We start from the raw sequence: 22357 nt of genomic DNA, 5'->3' as shown, positions 1-22357 counted from the left end.
CAGGCTCCAATTTTAGCTGAACTTTAAGCAACAAAAGCTTCTTATTCAGAAAAGCTATGAGTGCTTGCTCAGCATGATGTTATACAGTAGAGGAAGACATTGTTCTGGGCAACCATTGTTTAATCAATGTACTTTAAGTGGAAGTGAAAAAAGGGAACATTTTTAACAGATTCATGTCACACTGAATCTGACAGTGTTCCTCTTTGATGGAAAAAGAAACTGAACCAGCAGCTGTTGCCCAAGTTTTACTGGAAATGTATAACTGTTGGATAAATTGTACAGACAAAACAATTCTTCTAATAATAATATTAATAAATATGAACAGTCATTTTCAATTTAAAAAAATCATGACTTGCAATGTAATCATTTTATCTGAGTGAATTTGAGTGCATCTTCAAGCATAGATATCATTATCAAGCCTCCCATGTTTTAATGTCTGAATGTTTAGGTCTAAATGTGTGGGATTCTGACATATTGAATGGGAGCATGTTATGATGCAGACATGGCCCGAGCTCTATCCTTGTCCGTGTAGAATGTTTTCAGAAACATGAGGTACCAATCAAAACCAAACACATTGCCATAGTAAGACTTTGGAGTTCAGCACCTCTGCAACCATTAAGTTTGATTGGATATTTGGGTGAATGGGTCAAATTGAATTAAAACCATTTTGATTATTATTAAGACAATTCACGTCCAATAAGTAAACTAAGGAAATGTCTTGTGATTTGAGAATGATAGTGTATATGCTCTATTAACCCTTGTGCTATCTTAGATGACCCCACCCTTACATTGACGTGTTCTTCCTACCATGACAAAGGTGGATAAAGGTGGAAAGATTTAATGTAATCCATGGACACCAGTGAAGATCACAAATCATTGAAGAAAAAATATTCAGCGCACTGTCTAGTGGGTCTAGATGACCCAACTCCCAATGGTAAAGTGCCTAGGATAGCACAAGGGTTACAAAATGATTTTTTTACAGATTTTTGTCATACTGAAAGCTTTTGATTCTTACTCTGCTTTTGAAACCTTTTCATTTAATATATAAACAAATCTCAACATTATTTTTTGCCAGGCTCTTTCAAGGTATGTAGGTGAAGGTTCTTCTATCCAGGTGATGTCCAGAAGTTCAATCATAGCAAATGGTCTTCAGTTCTTCTGTCTTGAAACGTTTTGCCACTCATCCAAGTGGCCTCATCAGTCTAAGTTGTGCTAGATTCAGTTTCACATTTGTGCCGTCCAGGTGGGGCACTCCCGTTCCTGCATGTTGATGGCACATTAAAGATAAAATTAGGTTAAATGTGTTTTGTATCCCCTTTCTGAAAGAATCACTTGGTGATAACAGAAGATATTTAACCCTTGTGCTATCCTAGGCACTTTAACGTTGGGAGTTGGGTCATCCAGATCCACTAGACAGTGCACTGAACCTTTTTTCTTCAATGATTTGTGATCTTCACTGGTGTCCATGGATTACATGAAATCTTTCCACCTTTATCCCCCTTGTCATGGTAGGGAGAACACGTCAATGTAAGGGTGGGATCATCTAAGATAGCACAAGGGTTAAGAATATGTCTTTGATTGTTATACTCCTAACCTATTCTTGTTGACTTTGCAGTTTTGAAAAAAAAAAAAACCTTTCGCAGATCAATATAAAACAGATAAAAATGTAGTAGTTAACCAATCAACATTAAACGATATTAAGCTCAAATGAAAAAGTAAATGTTGGATGTAGTATTTACATTTTCTTCTTAAACAGAATTACAGTAATACAGTGATACAACCATCACTTCACTCACGCTTTATAGACAAAGCTATAGAAAAGACAGGTTCTAGGTCCTTCAAGTCTTTGATAATCAAAGTGGGCCAACATTTCAAGATGGCCTTTCCACTTCTGGAGTCTCTGGTTGTCAGCCGGTTTAAGGACAGCTTTGAGCTCAGAGATGGAGTAGAAGTTAAGATCTCAAGGGGGCCCAATCACAGCAGACTGCTGCTCATAGATTGCCTGTGGATTGACACAGGGGAAATAAATATCCAACTGAAAAATCCATTTGCTGCAGCAGAGGCCAGATCTCTGCTTATTGTTCTTGGTATGAAAACAGAAATCTAATGAAAGAAGTGAGAAATCCAGAAGTACGGAGCTAAGAACATTTACGTGTCGATGTTTCTTTAAAAGATTAGAAAGTCCACCTGAGGGAAAGAGGAAGAGTTCTAAATCCACTTGATCACTAACTGTGATCAAAAGGAAACTTGTAAAGATTACATAAGCTGTTCTGCAACCAATAACATTACAAACAGGCACCAATCAGGACTTGAGTCAGAGTGTGAGACTCTGGGTTGTTTCAGCCAACAAAACAGAGAACGTGAGTCATGGAAAGAAATACAACTACCATCTGTGCAAAAAACCCTGTTGGGGAAAAGCAACTCCCTGGAGACCTGTGATATTATGATAGCTGGCACAATGAGAAAGAGTAGGAAAAAAATCTGGGTTAGGATTCTTTTGCAAATCCCATGGTAATCTCTCACAGGATGTAATAAATAAAAAAAAACCTCTTGATGTATCTTCACTCCTTCTGATTGCCCATCGTCGCAGGAAGCCCATCTGTTATCACTGTCATAAAAGCATGAAGAGATACTTCACTTTTTTAATCTTGTGCTTCTTCTGGCTGCTGGTGTTACATAAAATAAAACATTTGCTGAAAAAGTATTGTTGACTATATTTACATTTAATGAGCAGTTCTTTTATTTTTTTAACCACCTATCTATTTTGGATACAGTGAATGAAAATCCTTGCAGAAATGTGTCAGTGTTTGTGTGTCAGAGGTCTTAGCAATTATTGAAGAGAATACCGATGTTTTTGAGCTCATCTAAATAAATAAACCTATTCTCTCAACATCAACCGCGTTCTGTGCATTGTAAATGAGATCAACACAGACAGTGCTCCATGTAGCGATCAGGCCAAAAACATTGGCAGCTCCTCCCACAATCGTCCGTGACGGCAAGCTTATGAAGACATTTTTGGTCAGGCAGCAAAACTTCTCAAAGTTTGCTATGAGATATGATTTATCCTAGATTCAGATAAATGTAAATATAGATTCACCTTTTTTTAATTATTATTTTTGATCCTCACACTCAAATCTAAGTAAATCTATGGCAAAAAACAACACAGTTAAACTTTCACCTAAAAATCCCTATCTTGATGCTGACATCATCCACCTCATTTCATGTTTTGACAAATAATGAACCACCTGGATTAAAGTAATCCTGTGGCAATGTCTCAACACATTATTCCTCCTTCAGAGCACTAACCCACAATCCAGGCATCTACACAATTTAAGCCAACATGGCTGTGGGGATGAGTCCTTATTTAATTTTTGACTTAAAATTGCAAGTCTTGTTTTATTTTTTAAGTCATAGCAGCACTCCAAGCCTGTTGTTTTACCATTAACTTTACATTTTGTTTCAAAAATATTAAATCAGTCAGTCCTCTCATCAAATGGATACCATCGGCATCCTTCATATTTTCACAACTTTCCCATGAATTGGTTAATTCTGAGCACTAAAAACCTTTAATAAACAAAAATTTTAATGAGGAACAAGTCTCAGAACCAATCTTAGTAAGTATGCAATTATTTGTATTAAGGCTGTAGAAAGTACAGCACTGAGAAACTGGGATTTATTGCGAAATTATGACTTACATATTCACTCCATTGTGTTTTTACTGTTTTTAACATGTTGTAGCCTTTTGCTGATGATGGAGGGAAACATGAAAAAGTTAAGCTCAAAGTTGCATTTCTGAGTATATCTCTATTTAAGTCATTGTGTATCAGTAGCAGACAAAAAAAAATGCAGTTTAAAAAGGGCCTATTTGTGACGTGGAAAATACGTTAGGTAGGCCACAAGCTCCCTTCTCCGCTCTGATGCATCTGTGGACGACTAGATCCATGTACGTCTTCTTTTTCCATGTCCAAACTGGTATCTTGCTCAAAACTGTACGGCGGGATAACTCCAGTATTATTATTACGATATGTTATTAATTTGTTGCTCTGACAATGTTAGGTTGTGGGTGTAAAGGCCTATAAGCTAGCAGGAGACTGTGTAAACAGTTGGTTGACGAGAAGTGGGGGCGGACTTGCACTTCACTGACAGTTCCATACACAACTTAGAGGAAATTTTCAAATGAACTACTGCCACTCTTCAGAAATTATGTTCTATATAACGTAACAGTTTTTTTTTGTTTGTTTGTTTTTGGCAAAAATGGCATAATCATGATAAAAAGACCACTGGAAATGTTTTGAGAAAAGAGATGACCAGGGTGGGACTTTGAACAATTACTAGTTAACAGAACAAGTGTAAAAGCATGTCCCCTTTCCAAGACCACATGGTGGTCATTGGTAACCTTCAACTGTATTGTTTTAGCCCTAAGATGTTCTCTGCAAATGCAACTCCTCCACACGGTATATACGTGGTAAGATAGCTGATTAACAACAAAACAAGTGGAAAAGCATGTCCACTTTCCAAGACCACATGGTGGTTATGGGTAACCTTCAACTGTTTAGTTTAAGCCCTATGATGTTCTCTGCAAATGCAACTCCACATGGTATACGTGGTAAGATAGTTGATTAACTGCAGATTTTTTCAACAGTTTTTGATGTCCAAGAGTCATCTCATGCATTTAGTTTAGCGGGACTCAACTTCCTGTCTTGTTTCTTGAAAACAGTTTTAAAGTGTGCAGCCAAGAATATATCAAAGGGCCTGTCTCCTGTGTCTTCTTCTAATAAGCAGAGTGGCTAGATGCAGTCTGTTCCCTAACTACTCAGCCTTGAAGAGCAAGCATATATCATCTGACAGAAATGCTTACCTCACTTCCCTTTACAGGGCAAAATTGACATTTGTGTTAATCTTCACACGTTATCAGGTTTTACTTGCAGTTGCGCCGGTCTCCTAAAGAATTCCGCGTGACTTTTCAAATAGCCAGATAAGTCACGCGTATTTAACCTCTGACTCCGAAAGCCAAAAAACGTATCCAGTACTGTGGTCATCCCATCACGGCCACACAAGCTACAAAAATTTTTACAATGTGGCAGCCAGTGCAGTGTGGGACTTTGGATACCACAGGCCCGCTGTGAGAGTTTTTTGACATCAAGTCCAGAAGATAAACGGAAGAGCTGATACACTAACATCAATCCGAGATTGTTTTACTGTATAAAATGTCTCATGTGAAGGTTTATTGACCAATAAAGCCTATACTTGAGTAGTCACATTTCAAAAAAATCTCATGAAGTTGGCAATCAAAGGCCTTTGCGCTTATGGTTTGCCTCTTATCTGTGAAATTGTATCACATATGTCTTGCAGATCAATAAATCATGGAGTTCAAGCAATGGTGTTCGTCTCTTAAATGATATAATTTGTCTATTATAACATTATTCTTGAGGTTTTTTTTTTAGACCCACAACAGTAATCAAATCAGATTAAATGAACAGTCATAATGTATTTCTGGTGCCATCAGTAAAGTGATCGCTTTTATAGCGATGCGTAAGAACCTCCACCCTTTTACCACGATATGGGTTTTCACCAACCACCCCTGTAAGGGTTTCCATGCATTCCAGGCGTTTTATCACTGAACAAAAAGGAGTGTCACATTTGACGTTTTGCATAGTGAGAAGAGTGGGAGCTAACAGAGAATTATCTGGGTAAAGGACGCTAGAAGTAAGTATGAACTTTTTTTACTTTACTTAGTGTTTTACAGTGTGAATATCTCCAGAACTACTCATGGTTTGGTAGCGCTTATTCATTTCTTTATTTTTTAAACAGAAAGTCTGATCAAAACCCAAAGTACAAATTTCAACAGAGAAACAACTCCCTGGACTGACAACACTTTACGCAATTTAAACATATTATACAATTGAAAAAACTGCAAGGAGAATGGATTTTGATTTTTTAGCTATTCTGTTTATGTAAACCCCTACATTATGTATGACACTTATTATATACTGGTTAAATTTAACATGATTTTTAAAAAAATGAGCAAACATCTTTAATAAATGATCATAAATCCTTTATTGATTTTCTAACCAACCCAGGATCTCAGCTGTTGTTCACAATCTTGACAATCGTGCAAAACCTTTTCTTTGCAAAAGATCCCAACTGGAGGACAAAGTATCACAACATATTTTGATTTGATTTGAAATTGTTTACTTCAAGCAATCAAATAAGTATAATGCACAAAAAAAATACAATCATCAGTTATACATCCATACAAGGACGAATCAATCTTAGGATAATTAGACATATTAATAAATATTGCTTGAAAGGGAGTGGAAGGAAGCGAACTTATACAACCCCACCCCGTTATACCGTAACCATTTTATTACATGATTTATCATTATCCGGTTCATAACTTTTATCAGACAGAATTAAGAATCCTGAAGTATCAATAAAGCACATGACAAAGATGAATAAAATAAAAAAATAATACTATATCACTAAAATAGACATAACACTGTTTCAAACATTCTCTCAGCAAAATTTGATCAAGTATCAAAAGTAAAATTATATGCAAAATTATGTTACATTAGGAAAAAACCATGAATCAATTTTTCAATTTTGGAGCAAGTAAAGTAATATCATGACATCAATTTAACCATCTTCAATAATGATTAATCATTTATTTTATTTTTTATTTTTTTTTTTATAATAAGGTAATGCTGTGAAGTAAAATAAAAAAGGGTCCATAATCTGTCATCATATTAAAATAAACAATCTACATCTACTTACAAAGTGAAATAGTCATCGTTTGAACCATTTGGTGATTGTAGCTCTGCAAATCACTTTTACTCTTTGATAGTTTCTATATTGCTCTGTCCTTGGTACATTGTCTTGAGTCATAGTGTAGATAAATGCTTTGGATAGATTGGATTAAACAGCTCAACCGTGCCACATCACAAGAGACATGACCTTCACAAGTGTCTCTGTGTGACTAACAAAGGCCTGAGCAGGAATCTTAGATCAGTTTGCACAATAAAATGGAATGGATGACACTGAAAGGCCTCTTTTTGCAGGGTTGTAGATGTTGAAGGACAAGCGTGTTCTTTCAATTCACCCCATCCTGATGTCTCAAAATGTAAAAAAGCCACTTTAAATGTTTTTCAGTCAATCTTTGGATAAAAATTACACTTATGTCTTAAAACTTTTATATGTATTAGAACATTTATCACCAGAAACTGTAAACAAACATTTTTGTCACTGACATTCTCTGGCACCTCAGGGTGACTTTCATTTTGGACAAACAGGTGTTTATATTGAGGATTTTTTTTCCTAAGAATTTTGATGAACTTGGTTCATCAAGAAGCAAAACCTCACAAACTTTTTTAAAAAGTGTGTTTTTGCCAGCAAGTTGCATTCGCAATTTAGTTAAAACAATTTTGCTGCGTCTCAACATCTGTACCCTTAAAACATTTATGCTTAAACATTTAGACTTTTTCTATGTTTGGCTATTGAGTGGTTATACTGCTGGTACAGGCAGCCAGTTGACTCCAGAGGCACTTAGAAGGAAGAAGCCATTAGGTGGGATTTCACATTCCTCATTTACAATGTCTTAGACTGTCCCCAACTGCCTTCCCGTATCATGCAGCAAGTCAAGTCATCCCTGGTTTGACAGACTGATGTCATATGGCAATGACACACGAGAAGCTTGAAGGCAGCATTTCTTGACCTTCCCTGGTCCATGGCGCTGTATTTTGGTCTACCAAGTTAAAATACTGTTGGGCTGACACATGTCATATTGGCCCTAAGAAAGATCTGTATAAAATTCATCAGAATTACTGTGAAAGACTTCAGATGGCAAATGTACCTAATTAATACATTTCAGCACTTTAAAAAAAAAAGTTTTCAAATGTCTTTTTTTTCTATTTTCAATTATTGCACTTCTGTTAGTCTGTGGCATGGTATTGTTTCACAGCATTTTTTCATCTCAATTTTTGTAGCAAAACCCACTTTAGAGTAACCTCAACAAAACTGACAGGAACAGGGGTGGAGCTACAGGGGGACAGGGATTGGTCAGCTGTTCCCCCAGCAAAAAGCTTTCACTCCCCACCTGCCCCCTGATTATTGAAACCATCAATACAAGTTATTTCAAGCATTGCAAAAATTAAAGCAATAAATCTTGAGCCCCCAAATTATTTGTGTCAATAATTAAACTGTTTGTAGTCCTTTTTTTAAATCCTTTATTTGTAATGGCTGTCCACTCTGCTGTTCCCATCTGCCACTCTTTTAAAATTGTCTGCCCCCCCAAATAAAATGTTCTAGCTCCGCCAATGAAGACTCAATATAGCAAAATATAATTCCTTCATTGATACAAAAAAGTAAAGTAAATATTACAACACATAAATGAAAGGTTGATTCATTTTCCTATTGAAAAGTCTGTCTTTATTAACAATAATACACGCTGCTGTTTTTCTGCTTCAGCCTCACAAGAATTATTCACTTGAACTGACAAACAGCAGAAAAGCAACAATGAGTTCACAAACACCCAATGAAGATTCAAAAGGCTCAGGTAAGTCCATCTTTGTGTATGTTTTGCTCAAAAATCTATTTTTTATTTTAAAAAAAATATGAGAAAAGGTTTCTGCTGCATCAAGCATCAGTTGAGAAACATACTGTACTCAAGGCAGATTTTTAAACCAACCCTGTACAGATTCTCAACTTGAAAGAAAATTAACTATGATTTGTTTAATTTGCAATTGTGTTTTTTTATTTATTTGTCCAAAGGTTTGTGCCAAATCAAAAATGAAATAATGAATCAAAATACAACATGAACATCAGTTCCAGTTTAGAAAAGCAAATATTTACATTTTTGAAAGGATTTGGGGAATGTCTTATGATGTGAGTTAACATAATATACTGCTGCTTACTTGGATCTCAAATTGAATGTATTTAGGATAACATTACAGCTTAAATGTTACTGACTTAAGAAATGATTTCCCTATTTCCATATCAGAATGTTCACGATGTGTACCTCTGGGTGAATGCTGGTTGGATGGGTTTCAAAATGTCAGACTGGGACTCAAAATACATTTTGACAAAGATATCTGACAGAAGACGTTTGGATGTTTGTTGCAGCTCAAAATCTAACTGTGCTTCCAGGAGTGTTTGTTATGCAGAAAGAAGCAACAGCCTGCTTGACTTGAATTATTTGTAAATCAGTGCTTGAGGGACAGGGAATCCTCTCTGCATTCAGATGATTTAAGAATTTAAACTAACCCCTTGAGAGATGACACATACCATGTGTTGAATATGCAGTACATGCCCCCGAGCCACAGTGAGGCTGTCAAAAAACAATTACGCTGAATAGATAATCTACAAGTGACTCACAGAGGACTAAATGAAATAAGTTAGCCCTTGACATTACTAAAGCGAGTTGGCAGAAATATACAATTTAGATTAATTTAAATTCTTAAAATGTGTGTTGGTGTATTTTTTTAAGGATCTGTTTGTTGTTTTGTTTTGTTTTTTTGGAATACGCAAACCTGTCAATTGCATTTGCATGTCATTTTATGCCTCGGCACTCAGCTTCGGTTGGATAAAAGATAAGTCTCAGTCAAAGATGTATGCTGGACCGTTTTATTCTGCATCACAACAGTGCTGTTCTACATTTTGTCTACTCAGTCAGGTAAGGTTGTAGTGAAGTACTTAATAAAAAACAAAGCTCAGAAAACCAGAAGCAGCTCAGCCTCATAAGAGTTTTGATGCTTGTGAAGAAAGCGGCTCATTTTAGGATGACAGATTACAGACAACAAAGAACTAGAAATGTGTTGTTTTTTCTCATCTTCTTCCTGAAACGATTCATATATTTGAGCAGAAAATGTATGTTTCTGCATTTATTTTAACTCTGCAAATGAACAATTTATACTAGTACAAATCAGTGACACAAATCACCTCAACATTTGGGTAAATGCATAGAAATTTGACTATTTCTGTTTGATCAAAAGGTTCTGTCACTCTGCAGAAGATTTTCAACCTCTGACAAAACTAAAGGAAATAGTGCCATCTTGTGGTCACAACTTTATAGAGTGACCACAGAAGTTCCGGTAGTTTTTGAAAAAAAATTCTAAGTAAATAATTCGGATTCTCAATCAAATCTTTGTGAATTCTGAATTTGCATCTAAAGCAGTTAAATCTTTTGTTTTTTATTCTGCTTTTGAACAACCTGCAAAACACCAAAAATTGTTTGTGTTTAAACAATTATTAAATGTTTTATTTAAGCCTACATTTTTATATTTAAATTTACAATCCCTTACAAACCATTTATTTTCACTCTTAAAATCCCCCTTTTATCTCATTTTGACAGTTGCCATCAAGAAAAGATCCAGAGTTCCCGGGGTTATGGTAACTCAGTTTGTTGAGCAACTCCCTCTAGGAAAGGCAACTCCTGACTTTACCAGGAAACCAATGGCTGTTACGACTCATGAGGGTAGAGAAACACACAAACTGATCAATGGCATTGTAATTGACTGATATCAACGGTATCATCTTTCTGGTCTCTCCATTTCAGGTAAGAAGGTGTTCTTCAAAGCTATGGTGAGTGGAGAGCCTGCACCAAAGGTCACATGGAGCCGCAACAAAGGGGAGATTAATGATCCAGAGAAGTACAAGACCAGATATGACGAAAGAACTCAGGAATACATCCTTGAGGTGAGGGGAGAAAAACGGCATGGATATTTCATAAATGGAAAAGTCATCATGTGTATTATTTTGTTTGGCTTCTTAGATAATCAACATAACACTTGACCAAGCTGATGGCTACAAGTGCTTTGCAACCAACGAGTATGGAAAAGCTGTCTGCACAGCCACTTTGACTGTCATTGATGGTTAGGTTTATAAACTCTTTCAATACTAACACAATTGATAATTCAATTTGATTTATTCATTAACTCTTTTCTTTTTCTTTTTCTTTTTTTTATTTTACCCAGTTGGCAATAAAAATAAATCTCAAGCAGGTATGATCCTCATCTGAAAACTGAAATCCCATAGTTATAGTGGTTATGTTTGGTATTCCCAATGTACACTTTTTCCTCAATCAAAAGTAAAAACAATGATAGTTATAGTGTTTACATTTAAAGTTAAAGTAAATACTTTTACAATCACAATTTTTGACAAATTGTTTCTCCCACAGAAAGTGGGCAACCAGCTCAGAATTTTAGGTCAATGCTAAAGAAAACGTAAGTCAAGTAAAAGCAATAAAAACCAGATCATAAACATATATACTGTATGTAAATGCAAATAAAATGTGCTCTTCTGGCAAAAAAAATGTGTTTTTTTGTTTGTTTTATCAGTGAGGGTGTTAAGAAAAAAAAGCCCCTCCCACCAAAGAAAGAGGGAGAAATTGATCCTAAACTCTGGGAACTTCTTCTCACCGCATCAAAGAAAGACTATGAAAGAATCTGCCTCGACTTTGGAGTGACTGACTTTCGCTGGCTGCTGAAAAAGCTGAAACAGATGAAAACAGAGATGGAAGATGAACAGTCAAAGGTAAAGCTTGATATCTATAACTAACAAAGGAAGTTTTTAAGGCTAGAGTTTGGACTCGTAAAATCTTTTTTTTTAAACTCTCATTTTTGATAATTCTAGGGAAAAAAACAATAATGTTAAATTGAACTGAGTGTTTTGCAAAAGTGTTATTTTGCTTCATACCATTCATTCTCAAGGCTGTTACTGGTAAAAAATGTCAAGGCTTTTATATTGAAAGGAGACATATCTGCAGATTTGAGCATAAAGAAGCTTTATCTTCCTTTAGTAACACTGCGCTCTTTTGCTTGTTGTAATGTTTGTCTGGGGTACTTAGTTGATCAGAGCTCTACTAAAAATGCTATTTCCCTCTGAAATAAATAAAATTCTGATTCTGATTGTAGGTTGTAGAGAAACTAGACAATGTCAAACAAATTCAGGTGAAACCAAGTGGGAGAGCTGAATTCAGCTTTGACATGAAACTAGTTGACAACAACAGTGCAATTAACGTATACAAGGTAGGAAATGTGTTAGTTGACTAAAACCAAGAAAAGCAATAAATAGTTTAACTTTAATTATCTTTGTTTGACAAGGACGGGACGGGGCTTTCATACGATGATGATAAAAACTCCAAGCACAGCCTGACAAAAACAGGAATAAACTATGTTTTTAGCATTAAAGATGTGGAGCCAGCAGATGCTGGACTGTATCAGGTTGATGTCGAAGACACAAACGTTTTCACAACTGACTTTCAAGGTAAAATTCAAACTTCTTCTTGAATTGAAAACTTATGTCAGTATGAGCATTAAATAGGTGCCATCTTTCTCTATTTCTCAGTGCCAGATGTGGAATTTGTCGCCAATCTTAAGAACACCAAAGTCACAGAGAGCGAAGATGCCCTCTTTCAGTGTGTCTTGTCATCACCACTCAACAGGATCACCTGGTTAACAGAAGACTCCTCACTCGATGATGGAGAAAAATATCAGATCATTGTTTCAGAGGACAAACTAACGCACACCCTGAGAGTGAAAAACTGTCAGATGACGGATAAGGGGATGTACTCTGCCATTGTTGGTGTTACCAAAAGTAGTGCCTCTCTCACAGTGGGAGGTGGGCCTTGTTTTTTTATTTTTCTTGACATATAATCAGTTTAACCTTGAGTGACAAATGTGTGACAAGAAAAAAAAAACAATTGTGAATAACTGTCTCCATACTTGATTTCAGTCAATGCAAGTAGACAGAAAGACTCAAAATCTAAGGACCAAAGCAAAACTGATGAAGATTCACAACATATGGACAAAGATGAACATGCTGAGTCTGACAAAAATGCTTTAAGTACAGGAGATGCAACTGCAAAGGGAGGTGAGGAATTTGGTGGCGAAGGTGCTTCAGATGATGGAAGTGGTGCTAGTTTTGGTGTGGGAACAAGTGAAGACCAACATGTTGGAGAAGTTCAGAATAAGATCATTTCAAGCAATGGAGACGATAAAAGTGCAACAGCCGACACGGGTGCGAGCAAAAAAAAGGGAGGACAACGTGATCTTTTGGTTTCTGATGCAGAAAAAGGTAAAATGATGTAACATATTTGTAAATCAACATTGAAGAATACATTCATTCATTTTGATTTTATATTTGGTTTTTGTATTACAAAACAACAACAAAACATTTTTTTTAAAGTGGCTGATAAGCAAGTAACAATGAAGAAAAACCTTTCAGTTGCCATAATACATGTTTCATATTTTCAAAATAAACATAGTTATATGCAGTATGAATGCAACATTTAATTTTCCTCACATTTCGGTTTAGTAGTTTAGCATAGAGTTCAGTGTTAAACTGAGAATTGTGACATCTCTAATAGATTTGCTTAAGATAATTAGAGTTGTGCTTATGTTTTACTATTCTTTCTCCAACCCTAACAATTGTTAAAACAGCCTTATAAGAGCTGTGCATGTTCTGTCGCAGATCGAGGGGTTCAGTTTGTCAGCGGGCTGTCAGATACCATCGCTAATGTTGATGAACAAGTAGAGCTGTCCTGCAAATTAAGCAGTGATACTTCTGAAGGAAAGTGGTATAAGAATGGGAAGCTGGTATGTTCCATTCACGAGAATTATACATGTATAGATATACAACTTACCACAAATTTAGATACAGAATAGCCATTGTTTACTTTGAACTGTGAGTTTTCTGAAATCATTTTATTTTCCTTTATCTGACAAGTTAACAGATGGGGATGGGGTAAAAATCATCAAAGATGGAGCCTGCCACAGACTGATCATTGACTGCTGTAAAAAGGATGATGCTGCCGTATATCGCTTTGAAGCTGAAGGCCGCAAATCTGAAGCAACACTTAATGTTCAAGGTCAGCAATAATTATTCACTTTAAAAATGGAGTGAAATAATACACACTCACATATTGGCTAAAACTATTTGCTTTGGCTTTGCAGATCCTCCAAATCTTGATCCTGATGCTCTGGGAAAATTTAAACAACCCATCATCATCAAGGCTGGTGAAAATGCTGAATGGAAGTTGCCATTTTCAGGTGGAGCACCAATGACCATACAGTGGTACAAAGATGATGAGGAACTTTTGCCGGCAAGTAATGTAAAGATCGGGACATCCGACACAGACAGCCAACTACGTCTCACTAAGTGTCAAAGAAAAGACAGTGGACAGGTTAAAATAAAGATAAAGAATGAATTTGGAACTAAAGAAGCACTTTCAAGACTTATTGTACTTGGTGAGTTGATGATGCAAAATCTGTGTTTGCCCCATGTGATGAAATGGTATGAACCACACCATGATCTCTTCCTTTTCTTTTATTGAGAACAGACAAACCAACAGCCCCACAAGGCCCTGTCGAGGTCATGGAAAGTGCCGTAACATCTGTTGAATTCAAATGGAAACCACCAAAAGACAATGGTGGATGCCCAGTCACTAATTACATCATAGAGCGGCAACAGGTTGGGCGCAACAAATGGTCAAATCTTGGAGAAATCCCTGCAAACCCAAGTTTTAAAGATTCAGATGTGGATCCAGGAAGGAGATACTGTTACCGGATCAGAGCAAAGAATGTAGAAGGTGTTAGTGATTATCTGCAGACAGAGGACATATCAGCTGGGGTTTTACGTAAGTCTCTAGTCTTCTGAATTAGAATTTTTATAGTAGCCCTAAACATTTTAAATATGCATCTTGAGTTTTTATGTACCAACATGCACACGTCATAAAATTAAAAAAACAAAATTAAATAGGTGGTTTAGCATGTTAGGTTGGACAAAATGACTCCTTTGAGTTTTGTTTGTATGACAGGTCATCCCTCTTTTACGTTATTCACAATTTATCTGGCTTTAATGTTATACACAAGCATGCATCAACAAACAAAAACAAGTTATTATTTTCATGGTTGTGATTGTCCAGTTCATCTCAAATTATAAAAGATCACAAACAGATTTAGATTGTTTTAATAAGGCCAAATTAAAAGAAGTGTTATATAATAATGAAAACGGGTACTAATAAACTGTTCTTTGCATCCAGACCTGCTTGCTAGCTGCAGGGTCTAGTTTAATTCCTCAAAATTGAAGAAATTATAAAATATTTATAATGTAAATCAAACCAAAGTTCTCTAAAATAATTTGTAAACCAGTGCCTCAATAACATTGTAGACATCCGTTTAGAAGCTTTGCAATCTTTTTATCTTGCACAAAACAGGAGACACATTTTTATAAAACGCAATTCTTACTAAAAACTGTATCAACAAGTGTCAGGAAGGTATTCATGTAAGGTATGTAATGCAGTTAATATTTCAACAACAATAAGTTTGTTAATTTTTTTTAGAATCAATTATTACTGAACCACTTTATATAAAAAAAGAAAAAAGTTTATAACTGTAAATATATCCACTACAGCAGTCTTGAAATAACAAAGATTTATAATCCTCCTCGTACAGCAAGCAAGAATTCCCGAATCAAAAACTCAATACGATTACCTAGGGGTGCAGATACAGTAAATGTAATTACTAAAGCTAATGAGAGAAAGTACGTTTTGCCATCAATTCTCCATGCTTCATACCTCCAAAGTTATGTATCTTTTTTCAGTTTCAATCTATAAGTATTACAGCGCCTGAAGCATAAGCCCCCCCTCTTTTTTTTCCGTTTAATCGAAGCATTAACCACTATATCAGCAGCAATGTCTCAAACCAGCCTGAAATGGTGTTTCATTTTCAACTTTTCACTTCATTTTTCTCTCTCACAGGTTATCCTGGATCTCCAACAACACCCAGAGTGGTCAGTGCCTTTAAAGATTGTATTAACCTGTCATGGTGTCCTCCATGTGACACCGGAGGAACTAAAATCATTGGGTACAATTTGGAAAAAAATAAGGCGGGCACAAATTACTGGAGCCTTGTAAACCAGAAGGGGCCGATTACAGGTAATACTTCAGCTGCAGTTTAATTATAGCAGTGCAGTTATTACAGAATGATCTGCAACAGATCATATGGGTCTACTTTATTGTTTACAGATACAATGTATGCCGTCAAAGATGTCTTTGAGGGAGCGGCATACAAGTTCAGAGTTTCTGCCATCAACCTGTCAGGTGCTGGAGATCCCAGTATTCCATGTGACACTGTTATTGCTAGAGATCCTATGAGTGAGTGAATCACACAGTGCTCCTGCAGAAATCCCTTTTCATAGCAAAATCCCATTTTTTCTATGACATTTTAGAATGTGTAATAAAACCCAAACTCTTTAATTGTAATTTCAGAACCCCCTGGCAAAGTCAGGGACCTTAAATTAACAGACTCCAGCTACAACTCATTTTCTTTGGCTTGGGCTAAGCCTAAGGAGGTGAAAGGAGTGGAAGACGAAGCCCAAGGGTATTACGTGGAGATCAGACCAATAGAGAGTCTTGAATGGACCCGCTGTAATTCAGTCCCAATAACTCTAACTTCCTACACCGTGCTGGGCCTCAAGGCCATGGCCACATACTGGGTGAGAATATTGGCCACCAATTATGGAGGTGATGGAGAACCTCAGGGCTTTGACAAGTACATCATCGCAATGCCGCCTCCTGGTAGGAAACATAGATTTTTACTGTTTCTGTTTGTAAAGTTTAAATCGGTTAAATGTTTTCCATGTGTCCAACAGTACTCTTAAAGTTGTTATTGCTTTAAGGGAGAAGGAGATTTTTTCATTAAATCTTCAAGGAAAATGCCACAATATACAGTAGATCTTTTTTTTTTTCATTTAAAAGAACATACCTAAATAGACTTTTGAAAAGATTGCTAATCTATTTAAATTTTTGCCGCAATTTTTTTTTTTTTCTATGTTAGTAAAACCCAGGTTTAAAGACCGCAACATGAAGACCTTTATGGTGGTGAGATCTGGAAACACCGTTCGTCTCAACATCAACTTTGAGGTAAAAACTACTTATAGATTTTTTTTTTCAGTCAACTATATTATATTGTTTATTTATTGTTTTTTGCAAAGAAAAGCTTGACTTCATATATGCTTTATAAATAATTTGACTATCTGGACATGTACATTCCATAAAGTCAGTGCATCAGAGCATCACAACCAAAATGGACATGATATTCATCATGTCAGATAAATGCATCTAGACATTAAAGAAAAACACATTTAGAAACAACAGATTACAACAAAAATCAAGTTTCTCATGCACAAGGGAGAAAAGCAAGTGTGGCAGAAAACGCTTCTCTTCTCAAAGGACTGCTTCTCCTCGTGCTGCTTTTATTAAAATTTCAAGTAGGAGGCAACACTTTCCAGACAAAGAGAAAAGTTCGTTAGGGGGTGACCCATTTGGGTGGATTCTAAGATCAAACAGTATTCATTATCAGCTAAGGACAGTGTGTAATAAAACCCCCTCTTCCTAGCTGGAGATGAGAAGCAGATGAACAAACACACAACTGTTTTCTAAAAAGGTAAAAAGGTCAATCTGAGTTAACATTTAAACAAATACATTTAAACAATGATAATAATAAAACAATTTCCTTCACACATGTCATGGTTAAAGTAATATAATAGAAAATGACTCACTGTTAAGGTTCAGGTTTACACATGCCAATAGCCCTATCTACAGTTTACTCCATTGTATTATAAATCCTAAACTCACTTCACTTTAATCCAGACACACCTGCTGGCTGCAGTCGATGGTCTTCTACATGGTAAAATGTCAGCAGATTAACATGAGGAGAAAAAATATCTGTATACCTGTTGGAGGTTAGAAAACACAAGTACTCCACGCTACAAATAAAGCTGTGGTAGGAGTGATTTAATGTCCATCTATGCCTGGAAACAAAGTGGAAAATGGTTTGCTGAGATACTAAATGTAAACCATTTTAAAGAAAAGCAGTAGTAAACCACTATCTGTGTTAAAGCTGAGGAAATGGAGCACATGTAGCAGAAGTTAAGACAAACTAACTTAAAGTTGTTGGTACTTGAACATAAACATGAAGACAGTTGCACTAAAGTGTACAACACAGAACTTACATCATTTAAACTGAATATTTAATTTACCGTTTAGTCACAATTATGAGGTTCAAGCTTTTTAAAAGATTTTCTATTCATGGTTTATGTTAAAAAAAATGTAAAAATAAAAAAAAGGTAGCATTTTTTGTTTTCAGTCTGTAAAATTAATTTTCAAAGTATGGCTGACACTTTGAAAGAATCACTTTTTTTTTTTTTTCGGGTGGACTCAAAGTAAAAAAAGGATAATAAATCAATGTGTTGAGGTTTCATTCATTTTCTTTAAAAAATAAGACAGATTATCAAAAGTGACATCATCATTGCACTCATGCAGTATAATTTTAATCCACAGGCTTCCCCACTCCCTGATGTTTCTTGGGTAAAGGATGGGGTTCCTCTGGCTAAACACGTAACAATAACCAACTCTGACAAAGGTTCCCAATTACTGATTCCCACGTCTGAGAGGTCTGACAGCGGCATCTACACCATCACTGTGAAGAACATTGTTGGGCAGGAAAGTTTTAATGTTGAAATCAGAGTGACAGGTGAGAGTTCCTAAAGTGAATGTTGCTGCTCAAGAAAAAAACAGGAAGACAAATATTTACTTTAAAAGAACTCAGTCCAACTGCAAGTTGAAAATAGATTAAATGTGACAAAATAAATATGCTGAGGTGCAGAGATTTATGGGCTTTAATTGCATTGCAAAGGGCTGACACTGCCTACAAACTGAGATCTAGTGATATATGATATTTTTAACTACCTACAACGAGTTTGAGAGGTTCACTGACCTTCCAATCACCCCACATACCAATCTGACTAATATTTTGACTAACACATACCCCACCCACACTGATAGAGCTTTAAAGCTCTGTGGTAAAATTCCAAAAACGTGCACACTAATAAAGCCAATAATTTCTAAGGATTACCCATTGACTGCATAAGTGGACCAAGTGAGAGTGATTTCGCCAATAGAAAACAGTTTACTTATGGCGTCGACGAAATTAAGCCAATATAGTTGCCATTTTCTTTGCGACTCGTACACCACCATGCTGGAACCAGGCAATGTTAGTAAGCAGTGATTGGTCTGAGTCGGTCTGAATCAACGTTTCTACGGCAACTAATCTCTCAAATCACGGTAAGCTTGTCTGAAGTCCACTCCCCATCCACTTAAAGCAGGCTCGAGAGAATCAGTCAAGCGTTTCAAACATGAGACTACTTACTTTTATTAAGGCATCTTATTGGTCAATTTATAACTTGAATAATTTACACTACAAAAAAAACATAATGAAAAAGATAGGATTAGTAAGAACATGTTAAAAAAAAAGGTAGCATAGCCATAAGTTATTGTGAAAAATATAATAACCGAGTAATATCAGTTAATTTCTCTATAGAAGTTTATGGAATTTTGGCTTCTTGGAGCCAGCAGGTAGTTCTTGTTTGGAACACAAGGGGGAAGAGGTCACTCAGTCTAGTTATTACATACAGCTGATGGGGTTAACTAAGTATAAGTCAAATACAAAAAAACCAGTGGCATGTGCACTGAAAAGAAAAAAAAAAAAACATTTCATATATTAAGCATTATCATTATCAAACCCCTTAATGACACAATTTCATGTGTTTGCATAATATTTAGACAATCCCAAGCCTCCAGGACCGCTGGAGTTGGACCAGAAGACACCAGGAACAGTAACCCTCAGCTGGGGCTCGTCTCCAGACGAAAAGAGAGATGACAGACTGCATTACATGGTCTCCAAGCGGGACTCCTTTAAACCTACCTGGAGGACAGTGGCAGACAACCTCTTTAATAACAAGTTCACAGTAGTTAACATCATTGCTGGACGGGAGTATTACTTCAGAGTGTTTGCAAAGAACGACATGGGCCTGTCGCCACCGTCTGTGTCCCCTGTGTTTGCTGTTAGAAAGGAAAAAGGTTTGTTTTTAAGTTCAGTTCCCTCTAGGATCTGGAGTTTAAAGAAAGTTAAATTTAAGTTAATTTTATGTAATATCGAAAGAAGAATATTGCAGGAGGGTTGGCTAGAACAAGCACTTCACACAAAGCAACAAAAAATTTTTTTGCCAGAGATTGTTCAAAATGAATTTTAAAGTGTATTCATTTTAGTCCTAAATGTATTTGTTCATTTAAAATTGATTAAACATTTTAGAAGCTGTGACTTCATATAAATTCCTTTAAAAAATGGTTTGTATTGTATAATTTGGCTGAATTATCTAGAAGAAATAAAAAGTTTAAGCAGAGAATTTTTCTCCATGCATCTACAAAAATTAGTATTTTACTTCTTTATTATTCTTTCATTATCCATCCATTAGACATGTATCTAATTTCTGTCTGTTTTTCAGGCACGTTCAAGGTAAATATGCCTCAGAGTAAATCTGTGAACTTGGAATCACCTCCATCGTTTCTTGTCCCCCTGAAGAGGCGAACAGCTCCTCTGGGCTACGAATGCCACATGAGCTGTGCTGTGAAGGGGGATCCCACTCCACGTGTGACATGGTATCACGAAAATATCAGCCTCAACACGAACACCAACTACCACATCACAAATGTATGTGGAGTCTGCTCCTTGTTTATTCTGCAAGTGGGACCAAAAGACAATGGAGAATACAAAGTAGTCCTAGAAAACAAACTGGGGATGGCAGAGTCCTCCATGACCCTGAATGTTAGAGGTATCAGTTTGAGATTCAATCTTTTTTAGCAGGAATCTTTCAGAGAACATTTTGATTTAAACAATCTTCCTCTGTTTTGTTTTGCAGAGTAAAGAGGGGGAGCACTGCAGAAGCTGAAGGGGAACCGGAACTGTAACTTTCTAAGACATATATTCCTGAAAAACAGATTCAGTCAAAGATGTTCCTGTAATAAAAAAATTCAAAACAGTAAAAAGGAGTGTCTAAATTTTTACATACATGCCCAAACAGTGCTTACAAGTTTTTTTTTAAAGGTCAAGTATGACGTTAGGCGACAAATGCAACTCAAGTCTCAGTTCTTAAAACATTTACCGGTAGTTAAAATGAAAATGATATAACCTTGTGGATGAAAACACAAAAACTGTCAGTCTGTTTCAGCATACTCAAAGCAAAAGCATTGCAAAAAACAAAAAATGGAAGTTTCATTTTTAGACATGAGAGTGAGTTCTAAATGATATGGTTCACAAGTCCTGGATATCATGTTGCAGAAATTAGGCTTTTTCCAAAAAGAATTTGCGATTTTTCCAAATTGTATTGATAGCAATTCTGAAAAGTGGTAATTATAGAGTTATGTTGTTTTTTATTCTTTTTTTCTTTCTCCATTGTTCTAATTCTAATCTAATTATTCTGTAAATCATTCAAAAAATAGACTTTTGTTAAAAACAGAAAATATGTGATTATAGCCTTTTTTTTAGCTGGCATGCACATTTTCTGAGTTCTTGAACACTATCCATATTATGAAAGATTCAAGTATGAAAACAAAATTTTATTTAAATGCATTAAAATAAAATAAAAACACACTTTACTAAACAGAATCTTACAAACAAACAACAACAAAAGGAAATGTGGGAAAGCTTAAAGGATGGATCAAATAATAGAGGCAAATGTCAATGTGACTCCACTTTGCATTTTTTCTGACACCAGGGGGCGCTTGGTTTCTGCTGCAGCAAGGTGAAACATTTCTTTGCAGAATTGACGGAGTTTCAAGCTTTGTAGGTTTTTCAGGAAGAGAAGGACACCAAATAATGATATCTTGTTCTAATTAACACATTTAGGACATATTATCTATTTATACCACAGGTGTCAAACTTCAAACCTCGAGGGCCGGTGTCCTATATGTTTTTCAACTAACCTGCCACAGATTTGTATTGGCAAAACACACCTGATCCCAGTAATCAGCAGCAGGTAAAGCCAGGATTTCTGAAAAAACCAGCAGGGGACCTGGAGTCTCACACCCCTTTTTTAGAACATCACAGAATCTCAGTTTCCATCCAGATAAATTCTTCTGTTTACGTTTTCAGCAAACACTGAGCCATGTCATAGCAATGATCACAATTTTTGATATCATTATTGTTATACATTGTTTAAAAATAGCCTCAAAGAAAAAAAGAAACAAGGATGCTGTAGAGTTTGTATAATATCCATTAAATCAAAGACAGCACAACCGACAAACATAAAAATAAAATAAAATATAAGTGAATACAAACATTAAGAAAAAAAAGTAAATTTGAATTGTAATAAATAAATTGTAATTGTAATTGTAATATTGCATTTGGATTACTGTGGAAAGCCACAAAAATGGGAGTTTAAAGACATGCTGTGTCTTTGAACTAAATTGAAGGGAGTGAAGGGGGATGAGAGAGGTGACAATGCTCTATATGATCATGGTTTGATG

At 35.8% G+C, this 22357-nt stretch overlaps 1 protein-coding gene across 1 annotated transcript; it reads left to right on the top strand.

The window, feature by feature from the left end:
• The first annotated feature begins 5632 nt into the window (after positions 1-5632).
• On the top strand, positions 5633-20878 carry LOC101167113 (immunoglobulin-like and fibronectin type III domain-containing protein 1). The gene is made up of 24 exons (XM_023954964.1): positions 5633-5706; positions 8464-8551; positions 10346-10468; positions 10550-10689; positions 10766-10865; positions 10968-10994; positions 11171-11216; positions 11331-11526; positions 11907-12020; positions 12096-12258; positions 12340-12612; positions 12727-13068; positions 13465-13589; positions 13720-13861; positions 13947-14240; positions 14333-14629; positions 15752-15928; positions 16019-16147; positions 16262-16570; positions 16830-16915; positions 18335-18527; positions 19616-19912; positions 20338-20664; positions 20752-20878. Exons 2-24 carry the CDS (start codon positions 8512-8514, stop codon positions 20754-20756), a joined length of 3945 nt encoding a protein of 1314 aa, XP_023810732.1. The 5' UTR covers positions 5633-5706; positions 8464-8511; the 3' UTR covers positions 20757-20878.
• Positions 20879-22357: the final 1479 nt, after the last annotated feature.

This window comes from Oryzias latipes, chromosome 5 (assembly GCF_002234675.1).
Source record: "Oryzias latipes chromosome 5, ASM223467v1".
Taxonomy (NCBI): domain Eukaryota; kingdom Metazoa; phylum Chordata; class Actinopteri; order Beloniformes; family Adrianichthyidae; genus Oryzias; species Oryzias latipes.
Note: the sequence above shows the minus strand (reverse complement) of the source record. Positions and strands in the feature narration are given on the sequence as shown.